The sequence below is a fragment of the Spermophilus citellus genome (genome assembly GCF_964194105.1).
Source record: "Spermophilus citellus genome assembly, chromosome: 1".
NCBI classification, from domain to species: Eukaryota; Metazoa; Chordata; class Mammalia; order Rodentia; family Sciuridae; genus Spermophilus; species Spermophilus citellus.
This window is the reverse complement of record NC_138182.1, coordinates 240,795,091-240,807,593: the sequence shown is the minus strand read 5'-3', so window position 1 is coordinate 240,807,593 and position 12,503 is coordinate 240,795,091. Positions and strand designations below refer to the sequence as shown.

The 12,503-nt window shown below is 36.1% G+C and overlaps 1 protein-coding gene across 7 annotated transcripts in view; it reads right to left on the bottom strand.

Annotated features, from left to right (window-relative positions):
* The window catches only part of PDE4D (phosphodiesterase 4D), a 1,076,913-nt gene that overhangs the window by 182,970 nt on the left and 881,440 nt on the right, over positions 1-12,503 (bottom strand). For all 7 annotated transcript variants that reach the window (XM_081288614.1, XM_081288615.1, XM_081288622.1 and 4 more), the window contains 2 exons: positions 10,641-10,677; positions 2,674-2,747 (listed from right to left, as the gene is read on the bottom strand). In XM_081288614.1, the coding sequence (XP_081144740.1) occupies positions 2,674-2,747; positions 10,641-10,677 (111 nt within the window). The remainder of the gene's footprint in view (positions 1-2,673; positions 2,748-10,640; positions 10,678-12,503) is intronic.

Here is a 12,503-nt window from a genome sequence, read left to right as displayed (position 1 = left end):
GAAAGATGTGTAATACCGATAAGGGTCCAATGAAAGTTTCTGTCTGCGCTGGAATAAACCAAAAAACCATCATTAAACAAAAAAGATATTAGGAATAAGGTCTACCTGAAAAATGATCATGGAAAAAAAGGTTAATATCAAAGCAGCTCACTCTAATTTCTTATAGAATGCTAATTATGAACAGTTTCAAGATATGCTTGGGGGTCATAAGGAAGAGAATTGAAATAATGACATCTAGTAGTGAGTGAAAGAGAGAAAACATTAGCAACTTCCAAACACAGATGGATTTCATAACCCACTGACAGCAAACCAGGAGGCTCAAGATGGAAGACAAATAGAGCATAGCATTCTAACTGCAAATAGTGGATCACCAAGTAGAAGAGAAAAACAGCCTCAAAATCATAGGCAATGAATTTGGAAAGAGTCTCTTCAGATGAAGAAAGACTGGGAGAGTCTGTACAGAGCTTCTCACAAGCAGTCCTACCAGCAAGGCAGCTACTTGTATTTGTACATTATAAAAACCTATTTCAGACAAACAAGAAGAGATGCAAGCCTCCATTCAAAGAAAAGAAGTGAAGATGACCTTGAGTTTTGCTGTTTAAACCTACTAGGGGGAAAAAGGCAAGTCCAAAGTGAAAAAGTCTATTTCACTTTCAAAAATGAGTTCGGAGTTTATTTCAACACCACAGTTAAAAAAATATACATATATATAGTGAAAGTTCAATAAAACGTTTGAAAGTGCAAAAAAAAAAAAAAGAAATGAGGTGTCCCCCAAAAGTTCATGTGTGAGAAAATGCAAATGAGGTTAAATGAGAGCTGTAACCTAATTAGTAACTTAAACCACTGAAATGGATTAACTGGGTGGTAACTGAAGGCAGGTGGCTAGCGAAGACTAGTCACTGGGAGTGTGCCTTTAGGGTTTATATTTTGTCTCTGGTAAATGGAGCTCTTTGGCTCTCTCTGCTTCCTGTTGGCCATGTTCTGAGCTACTTTCTTCCTCCACATCCTTCTACCATGATGTTCTGCTTCATCTTGGTCCCAGAGCTCTGTGGTCAGCCATCTGTGGACTGAGACCTCTAAAACCATCAGTGAGCCCCAAATAAATTTCCCCTCTTTCATAGTTTGTGTCAGGTATTTTGGTCACAGCAATGAAAAATCTGACTAAAACAGAGGAATTATTCTGTGTTCTGATAGGCACTGGGAATAGGAATGTGAACCAGCCACACCCCTGTTCTTGGGGAACTGACATTGCTGAGGATCAACCAGGTGATCGGGCAAGTAGGGCACAGGGAGAAATGTGCTTGAATAACAGGATGCAACCAGGCAGAGTTGGAAAGACATGCCAGCCAGCTAGGGCTGGTCACTGTGTGTCTATATCTGGCAGTGTGAGGGACAGTGCCCCCAAAGCAATTATATTTAAACTGTGATGAGAAGAATGAACCAGTTAGTCAAGTGGAAAAGAAGAAAGAGAAGGTAAATGTTCAAGCTGAGGGAAAGACAATTGGCCCAAGGTTCTAGGTTCTGTCTCAATTATTTGTGTTGTGGCACTTCCACTATTTTTTTTTTTTTTTTTTAGAAAAGCTTTCTCTATCACAGGAAGTACTTGCCTAATGGCCATAGCTTCTTGTTAATCAGGGAAATGTGGATTGTAGAGGTAAACTATGTTATTATGGAGTGGAAAAGTTCAGTTTTTTCATGTTCTTTAAGAAGTAGTTAACTAGTATAAAATAATATAGATTCAGATATACCATAATCCCTAATAAGTTTCTACTCACTGTCCTCTTAATATTGATTTGATTTTTTTGTTTTGTTTTGGAAAATTCTTCCAGGCTGATAATCTTAACTTTATTATAAATAATACTTTAAAAATAATAGATATTAGAATAATAGTTTATCAGTTTCTCATTTAATTTTGCAAAATTTACTTCCTTCTTTTTGATTTTTTAGATTTATCAGGATCCTCCAATTAAAAAAATTGTAGTTGTAGATAGACAGAACATCTTTATTTTATTCATTTATTTATTTTTTAATTTTTATGTGGTGCTGAGGATCGAACCCAGTGCTTCATGCATGCTAGGCAAGCGCTCTGTCACTGAGCTTTAGCCCCAGCTCCAAAATCCCCCAATTTTAAATCATTTTCCATTTCAAGTTTCCCTCTCCCAAACACTTCTATTGTTATTACATCAATCTCAATTTTATTAATTGCCTCATGAATGCTGCTGCTCAGAGAGTCAATGACAGCAGGAGAATCAAAGATCTTTGTTGAGATCTGGTGTTTTTCCAGTTAATTGTTGTCTTAGAATTAACAGTATGACTTTGAGATATCATTAAGGCGTGATGAGATTATTTACCTGTGGCTAATTTATGAAATAAGCCAAAACTATAAAGTTACTTTGAGTATAAATAACTGGCTAGAAGACAAATCACACCAGGTAATTTCTGACAGAATCACCATATTGATTTGTCATACTGTTTCATTCCTGATGTTAAAATCACCACTACACTGTATTTATAGTGAATTAGCAGGGTATCATCTGATGTCTTGTTAATGTCCATGGTTAGATAGCTTGGCAGTGACTCAGAGAAATTTAATATTTTGTCTTGAGTTCAATTCAAATTGAGATGACATTCTTTAAAAGCTCAGCAAAAAAGAGGGAATAAAGAATAACTTACTTGCTAGGCGCTCGGTCTTGCAAATTAGTTAATGCAGCAAAATTGTTTCGTACAGTTCGCAGGCTGGCTAAGACCTACAACAAAAAGAAATTCTTGAGATGTCTTAAACTGGGGTCATCTTAAATGCAATTAAGAATGGTTTGTTAAGAGGAAATCTGATAATGCTTAAAACTTAATTTCATATACCACTAAAGAATCTACTAGCACTTAGCAAAGCTTGTATGCATCCATATGAAATCCACAGAGATCACACTGTCAAAATTTTCCAGAAATCCCTCTTCATTATCTACAAATGTGGTCACAGTAGCAGCAGTCTCCATAGCATTCCTGTATTCCCAAGTCACTAACACAATATCCCAAGCAAACATGTATGTTGCATCTTATGCATATTTGAAATAGTGTAGTATAAAATACTAATGAAGCTTACTTCAAGGATAAAAATAAAAATTATTCCAAAACTCTCTTTAAGAATTTACCAAGAGGGCTGGGGTTGTGGCTCGGTGGTAGAGTGCTTGCCTAGAATGTATGAGGCACTGGTTTCGATCCTCAACACTACATAAAAGTAAATAAATTAAATAAAGGCATTGTGTCCATCTACAACTAAAAAAGAAGAAGAAAGAAAGAAAGAAAGAAAGAAAGAAAGAAAGAAAGAAAGAAAGAAAAAAGAATTCACCAAGAGTTCCATAATTTGCAGTCAGTAAGCTAAGTAAATCTTAGATCGCTTTTCAGCTTTGCCATGTGTCTGTACCAGCTAGTGCACAGATGGTCTTTTCCTTGGTTAAGACTGTGAATGACAAGAAGGCCCCAAGAAGGTATTTCTCACATAAAATGCAACTGCTCTCTCTCTCTCTCTCTCTCTCTCTCTCTCTCTCTCTCTATATATATATATATATATATATATATATATATATATATATACATATATATACACACACACACACACACACACACACACACACACACCACACACACACTTCCTGGAACACAGAAAATACTCAATAAAATGGCATCGTATGAAGAATACCTAGATGAACTATATCTACACATATGACAAGGCAGGAAAATGATGCCACCACCTCTGATAGCCCCCTTTCCTAATTCCAGTCGGACTAGAAGGTGGCCAAGGAATGGAAGTGAGCCTAGGAGAGAAAAGTTGCATGAATCTACTGCCCCTGGCTTTTTCCTAGAATGGGCTCATTTCCTCAGGGTGGATCCTAAATTAGGTGGAATTATAGGTGTTCTGGATGTGAACCAGAATGCTAAATTTATCTAAAATGTGTCTTGGTAAGTACTAGGGTATTGCACAACAAACCAGGCTGCCTGAATCTGTTCAGTATTAATGTGTGAACCTGAACAAGTTATGTGAGCCTCTCCTTACCTCAGTTTTCTTACATACAAACTGTAACTGATATTTACCTCACAGGATTGGAGTGTGAATTAGAAGAAATGGAAGGTTAGGTGTCAAGAAAAAGCATTCAGTGTGGGTGAGTTTATTGGGGTAGCATTTCACTTGATTAATGATTTGGCACACACACAGGGAATTTATTTAGTGACTAGGAGTGGTACTACAAGGGGCCCCCCAAATTCTAATTGCTCGAAGGGCTCCAGAATTGTCTTCAGAGTTTTTTTTTTTTTTTTTTCATCTGGCATGGATCTAGAGTCAGTTTATATTTTTTTTCCAAGACAAAAACGTTTCAGACTTCAAAAAACAAAAACTTGACATTAATTTGTGTTGGTCAAAGGAAGTTTGTGCATTGGGACAGTGACCTACAGCATTTCCCCTGAAGGAATCTGTGGTGCTTCCTAAGGAGCCAACCATGATTAACTCAGTCACTGGAAAATCCTGGCTCATTACCACACACAAACAACCCACAGCTCTGAAAGGTCACACTGCCTATGACAGAATATTCAAATAGCTAACTGCTGACATCAGACTACGATGTTTTTCAACAGGCATGGAATCTTGACTGATGCAGAAATAAATTGGATAAATGATCCACTGTCATTAAATCATGCAGACTTGATTTGTATTTTAAGAAGTGAATACTGAACACATTTGAAAAGCATTTTAAATAAGATTATTGCACCAGCTAATCGATCCCTTTTCTAGGCAAAAATTTTAACTTCAGAATTCTGAGGATTTTATCATAATATGCTGTTGTAAATTCACTGCATTTGACAGCTGGTAAATAGAAATAATGTTGTAGGTAAATCATATTCCATGCTCATTTTTGAGAGGAAAGTAATTCATGAAAGGAAACATTAGTTCATAAAAGAAATATTTTCTGTAGAGAAATTTTGCCTGTGTTATAATAATAAAGATATTAAACTGGATTATTTTGTTTTGTATTTTAAGTTTTTTATGTATTTATTTTTAATAAATCATACATTTGCTTGCTGTAGACTTTAAGTAGAAACATAACTATCCCGCAAAAAGTCTCATCTCAATAATTAAGCCAAAATCAAAATTATTGTTATTTATGCGATAGATGAACATGGAAAGGGATACTTCAGTGGCATTAAAATATTCATATCCTTCTATTTCTTAAACTGTTCATTATTATTATGATGATTATTTATGCTCTATATAATCACTAGATATATTCTTTCATATGTATGAACTATCTCAAAACAAACACAAAATAAAAATGGAAGAAAAAGTTCCCCCATCCCAGTCCCTCCTTCAGGCATCCAGTTGCCAGTCCCTGAGACTGACTTTGAGGTTGTGTCTTACAGTTTGCTTTTACAAACACTGCTGTAGTAAATAGCCCTGAGGATACATCATTCCCTGTGTGTGCAAGTCTTAAGTCATTGTGGCTTTCTCTCTCTCTCTCTCTCTCTCTCTCTCTCTCTCTCTCTCTCTCTCTCTCAGTGGTAGGACAAGCAGTATTTTATAAATTTTTAGATTGAGTGTTAATTATTATCCTTAGCCAAAGTATAAATAAAAGTTTCAGACAGATCTTTTAAGGGGTGCTTCCTGGGGAATCTTTATCCTAAATATCACTGGGTTTGTCTTTGCAGAACACAAAGAGGTAGGTAACTGTTGCTGGGGAGAAGAAATGGAAATAGTTTTACTGGAGCCCCTGAGTTAAGGTTCCGTTATTTTTTGCTTTTGTTCCAGGGCTGCTCTCACTCCCCATGAATTCAGCTTTGTAAGAGATGTAGTCAGAGCTTTATTGCCCCTATAATTTTCTTCCCTTCTTAATGTTGTTAACCAAAGAAATCCCTGAGGTTTCTTCCACGTGGCTCAGTGGCAGAAAATTAAGGTCACTGCTTTCTCTTCTTCTCCTATAAGTACAATGTAACAGAACAAGATCAAAAATACCTCCGGAATGATGAGAAACATACACACCTTAGGAAAGAAATACTGATAGTACTATAGAAAAATTGTGGACAGAGATGATCCGTACACTGGCCTGTGGGGTGGGATGTTATTTATACAGAGTTCTCAAACTTCATTATGTGCTCTTAAACATCTATTGATCAGTAGGATTTACCAAAATTGACAGAAAAATGTGGACTTCATGAATCAGTAATGAATAACCTCAAGGAGAGTTTTGAGGATTGTTTTTCAATTCATGTACACTTTATGCCACTAGGTGGCGGTAAAACACAGACTGAGATTCTTGTGGGGTGGGTGTATCCTGCGTGAAATGAAAGTATTCCTGATCCAGGTTTTAACTTCAGAAGAAATGCTGGAGTCAACCTAGATTTATGTACAAGATAAAAAGTTTATTTTGATAGAAAAGAAAATCTCTTTCGACTTATGTTTTTGTTGAACCATATGAAATTGTTTTGGTTATGTCAAAAAGTTATTGACAATTTCCTATGAATGACTGTAAGAGTTCAGATATCTAGAAAGATGCTAGTTGCCATTTATATTAATGAAGTCCAAGGAAATGCTGGGTGAATAAAAGCACCTGAAACGAGACCACTCTTTTCTTCCATTGCTTCACAGAGAGGGCCTGGTGGGTCCAGCAAACTTGGGGACTGTGATGAGATCATAAAAATCTCTGTGGGGTGAAATATTTTAAAAAATATTGGTAATGTCCTACTACTATAATTAATGTTCTACAGTATTAATAACTACTATATTGTTTCCTAAAAGCATTCTGGGTGCTGTATTTTGGTTAGAAAAGGCAAAAAATGTGGGTATTCCTGCCTAGTCTTCATGGGTTGGGCATGTCTCTCTAGACTGACTGATGTGAGGCACTCCCCAGGGAGTCAGGATAATGTTTGGGTGGGGGTTTCCTGTCATTTGCTTCATCAAAGATTCCACTTCTTTCAATACTACAGACTTTCAGATGAGAATTCCAGGAGAGTTAGTTTTACAAGGTTGTCATAATTGCAAACAGTGGAATTAGAGGGCCAGAGACCGCTGACTCCAGTATTCAGCAGTGTTGTGCCTCCTTGATGCTCTTGGGCCCCCAGGAACTCTGGCCAAGTTGTTATCCTTGTGGGAGGAAAAGGGTAGTAGGGTCGTTCTCAACACTCAAGTCTCTGTGCTGAAGGAAATACTCATACCAAAACAGAATTTCAGTTTTGAAATTGAAGTATACAAACTAATTAAAGTTGGAACTTTTTCTGGGGCTCAAAGAGATTCTGAAATTATATGGAAAAGTCTAAGCCACCAGAGGTAGAAGACAGTTCAGGTTGACCCCTAGCAAAAACTTTACTCTAACAGTGTTCTTCACATTAGAATAAAACATAGAGGGATTTGTAAGATCCTTCCTGAAAATTAGGCCTAACCAAGATGTTCTAGGTTCAGCTCCATCCAACAAAATGGGATATATCTTTTTGTGACTTCCTAAATTCTCTTGTAATTTAGTATTTAATTCTTTTCAAAACCCAAAAGGCCATAATTTAGAAATAATAGGGCAGGATCCTTTCATTTTTCGGGGCTGCATTCAGGCCTAAAGAAATGGGTTTTCAAGAAGATGAAGATAAGATGAGTTCGAGGAAGATCCTTGACCATTTTGGACAATAGTGGCCTGTTTTTAAGATCATAAGGAAAGTCGTAACACCCAGAAAAAACAAACCTAAATGGATAGAAAGTAAGAAAAAAAATGTAAGCAGTAGTTGTTTGGGGATTGTGAATTGTGGGAGATTTTCTTCCTTTTGCTTATATTAATTTTTCTAAAGTTTGTATGCAGAAACATTTTGAGAGCAATGTGGCTCTCCCTGCAAATTTTATTTTATTTTTAATAGTCTTTAGTTATAGATGGACACAATACCTTTATTTATTTATCTTTATGTGGTTCTGAGGATCAAACCCAGTGCCTCACCCATGCTAGGTGAGTGCTCTACCTTGGAGCCACAACCTCAGGCCTCCCTGCAAATTTTCACCAAAATTTATAGTGTGAAATTATGAATCCAAAATATAGTAGGAAGAGGGTATGATTCTTTGGCCTACTTGATGAGACATTTTCCTGAGCAAGTTGGCTAAAATCAGTTATGGTATAGCAGAACAAATAACGTTGGCATAACTTCAAGCAATATAAATATATTCCATTTTTGGAATTATAATATTTAACATTAAGTGGTAAGTGCTCTGCCCTGTATTACACACTCTTTTTCTGAGGAGATGGCAATTAAGTCAACAATATATGCCAGTTGGGCCCAACATAGCTTAAGAAAAGGCCAGGCGCTAACTGGGCTTTTAGTCTTACCTGCTTCTGCAATGATACCCCATCAGTGCTAAAACTGCTCAGTATTAAAAAGCCTTTTCTTACTTATATTTTAGTACAGCTTCCTAGATTTAATACTCCAGGAAAAATACATTTATGAAAGCTGTGGTGAAGCCACTTAAAAAGAATTCACAGTCCCTGGGGCAACGACCACCTTCTGCAAGGTGAATGAGTCCCTCAGTTGATGATAAGTAAAATCTCCTTAAGTATATTTCAGATTATTTTTAGGCATCAGATATATCTGAATATTACAAAGAGTTAGCTTATATTCAAAGTTCCAGTTTCAAGGGTATTAATCATTGTAAAATAACATTTATGGCTAAATGATGTTTTGTATATAAAATATGTATAAAAGTCCCAATATAGAGAAATTTGAGTAGTTGTTTTGGAGATTATAGGTACACTATAGATGTCTAATCATATAAAAGGCTAGACTTCTTTAGAATTTAACTGAAGGCAGAAGCCAAGTTAAATTTATTAATCTGTTAGAGATTAGTAAATATTACTTGAAGTAAGAAGCCAAGATATTACATACAGATTTTTTTTACATTTTTTACAACATACTTAGATTTATTTTTTTTACAATAATATCTAGAGATTTTAGTTTTAGCTAGCTACCTGAGTAAACTCATGATGGGATGATTGGTTCTACATTTAGTGATGGTTGTTTATATTGTTTTACCTGATTTTGCCTGTTCATCTAGCTCTCAGCTCTTAGTTATACAATTATAAATTCTCAATAGGAATTAATTACAAACTGTTTCATTAAAAGTTTGCTATCACTAATATGATTAAAATGTAAGAGTGTAAATTTTTTTGACACCGAAATACAAGCACTAGAAAGAATTCATGATCTCCAGCAAAAGGACTTGAGCATATGGAATGGATGGTGATCATCATCTGTTCTTAATTGCCTGCATTATTATTTTTTAGTTTTCAATGGACCTTTATTGTATTTATTTATGTGTGGTTCTGAGAATTGAACCCAGTGCCTCACATATGCCGGGCAAGTGCTCTACCACTGAGATATGACCCCAGCCCACCTGCATTAATTTTTAAAATCACCATTAGACATTTTATTTATGAATTAATTACAATTGTGGTCTAAATTATTTTAGAAATTTTTAAAAAATTAAAACTGCAAAATCATATTGTTCTAACATTATTATTATTCATTTAAAAAATTATACCTAATATTACATTTAGAAAGAAAAGAGCAATTTCATCTCTATACAATTAAACCAGTTTTAATTAAAATTTAATAAACATTAAAATTTTTAGAATTCTTGTGAATACTTTGCATGACCAGTATTATTTTAATCTTTTAACATCTTATAAGGTGGGTACTCCTGCAATTATAATTTAACAGAGGAGGAAGTAAGACTTGGAAAAGTTCAGTGCCTTCCTCAAAGTCATTCAGAAAAGTTAAATGAGTTGCTCAAGGTGCTACATCTATTTCTGACCTACCTCTAGTTATAATTTGTATAACTTCTCAGCACTGCTTGTATTTAAACATTTAAACATTTTTTTCAGTCAGTATTGATTTTAAATCTGCTTCATGACCCAGTTTAAATAAGTTTCATCCTATTTGTCCCTAGTTATCTACATCAGGGGCTGTCAACTTCTCTTACACACAGTAAAAATACTGTGGCTTTGAAAAATAAAAATTCTTGGATCTCCAGATTATTTAAAATCCATAGGCATGCAAGCCTGGACAGGGAATGAGTGCTCTAGGTGAGTCTAGCTTGCATCTAGGGTTGAGAATCACTCCAGTACACTTCAAATCATCTCATCACCTTCTTGCATCTATGTCATGTGATCAAAGTATTTTCATGATTTATATGCTGAAAAAAAAAAACACAGATCACTGTGCTAAATCTTTGTGCCAATGACATATGTATAAAGGAGTAAATAAGGTATCAGGTTGAACTGTATGATTGAATTTCAAGCAATGATCATGTACCTCATTTTATTAAACGTAATTTAAACCACAATATAGCCTTCTGCTTCTAATGCCTATATCAGTTAAGAAATATGGGCCTATTTATGTTCTCTATCTCTAGGGTAATTTGTTATTTGAAGCAAAGACAATCTTTGGGTCTACCACAGTTTAAAGAAAACAGATCTCTAGGGCCAAAGTCACATTTTCTAGCATTGCCTATGAATTACTTGGATGAACCACACTATTTGTATTTATAATTTCATTTATTTTAAAACTAAATCGAGCAACAGATCAAATCCTCCCAAATCAATTTCCAAATCTCACCGAGGTATACTTACCTGAGCAAAAGGAGTCACAATCAAGTCATCTCCATGTCTGAAAAATAAACCAAATCCCATGTTAGAAGTCATCGACAACTCTATGACTAGTTTTAATCAATATTCCATGTTAAGTTCCAATGTTAAGTTTCATAAATCCCCATAGAGAATTACAATAATTCCATCCTTATTCTTTAGCACATGTTCTTTTCAGGCATTGGGTTGAAAATGCATCTTCTTGGATTTTGAACCATTATCCAGCTACTTAGGTGAAAAGAGGGACTCTGTCATCCATCAGTGTCACTGTTGCCTTTTAGGGCTAACAGGGTACACCATGGTAGAAACAGTTCCAGTGCTGGGGCCTGGGTTTTACTCTTGCCTCTTAGTATAATTATTAGTCAGGGGTGCTGTGGAAGGAACCAGCAGCCTCAGTAGCTTTTGTGAGAGGACCCTGGCCCATGTATTTGAAGATGATTAGTGTTGCGTGTTCTGCATCATCCTCTGGAAGTGTTGGACAAGCCAGGAACTATAGATGACATGGGACTGCATCATATACTAATAAAAACCCCGTGAAACTTTTCAACTGATTCATGTCTCAGCCACCATAGTTACAGGGGAATGTTACCCCATGTGTGCTGTTGCTATAGCAACCACACCAGGCCTGCGATATAGGAGCAAGGTGTCAGCATAACGTGGCTTGGAGGGATAGAGAAAGTCAAGAAAAGTTGTGCAATGTTCTACTTAGAAGAAAGTGAAAAACTTGGGCCTGCAATTCTTTCTTGGTATTTCCTAGCATAAATAGTTCAACAGCAGCATGTGCCTATCTTCATGGGCTACTTCTTGATCTAGACAGCCAAAGCTCTTGAATCAAGTGTAAGCAGTTATTCTGCACAGAAAGCTTCCTGAACATTACTTTCACTGAAAATAGTGCAACTGACCTGTCTGTTTGCTCATGCACAATCTGAAAAGAACCAGAGTGACCTAAAACAACACTTAAGAAATGTGGTACAGCATAAAGAGCACGGGGAGAATGTTCGACATGGATCATCAATGACAAAGAGACTAATTGCTGTAGTCACCATCAAATTATACAGAGCTCTTGAAAGTCAAAATGTGGAAAATAGAAGAAAATAAAAGGAAAAACACTTCAAAAGAGGCATGTGTCATTTTCCTTTCCATTGGCTCCAGAACCACATTTTCAAGGGACATCTGTTATTCTTTTATTCATAAAATCCTACATGCTATGAAGTTTGGACATCAAGTTTTACCATCATTTTATAGAGGAAGCAACAGAGGTTCAAAGGGATCAGAAGGTCTAGAAGCAAATAAATGGTAGCTCCAGGATGTCAGTCCAAAAAGGTCTTCTGAGGCCAAACCCAGAAAGGCTCTTTCCTAGAAGAATGGCCCAGAGTGAAGTAGCCTGGTGTACTGAAGCGGTAAGAAAGCCAGTGTCCCAGAGGCAGCTGGCAAGAGGAGACAAAGCCAAAGAGGCAGAGGAATCATCTGAGTGAGGAAGAATATGACACATTCGAGGAGCTATAATGCATAGCTGAGCGATTCTAGAAAATGCATTGCAGAGTAGGAAATGCAAGAAGAGTGGCAGGTGGTGAGCTAGGCTGCAAATCACTGAGCCCTTGTACATTTAAGAAAAGCCTGGGATTTTACTCTCTGATGGGAGTGAGAGTTGGGAATTCTGACCCCGCCATGTTCTAAGTACATACACTTGTGCAAGTTATTAAACTTCTCTTTCTCTTGGTCTCTTCATCTGTAAAATGGAGATGATAGTCCATACATAATGTTATTTGAGGATTAAGTGACTGATATTCAGGTATTCAGAATGTGCTTAGCCTAAAATTCGATAAATTTAGTAGTCTATATATAATT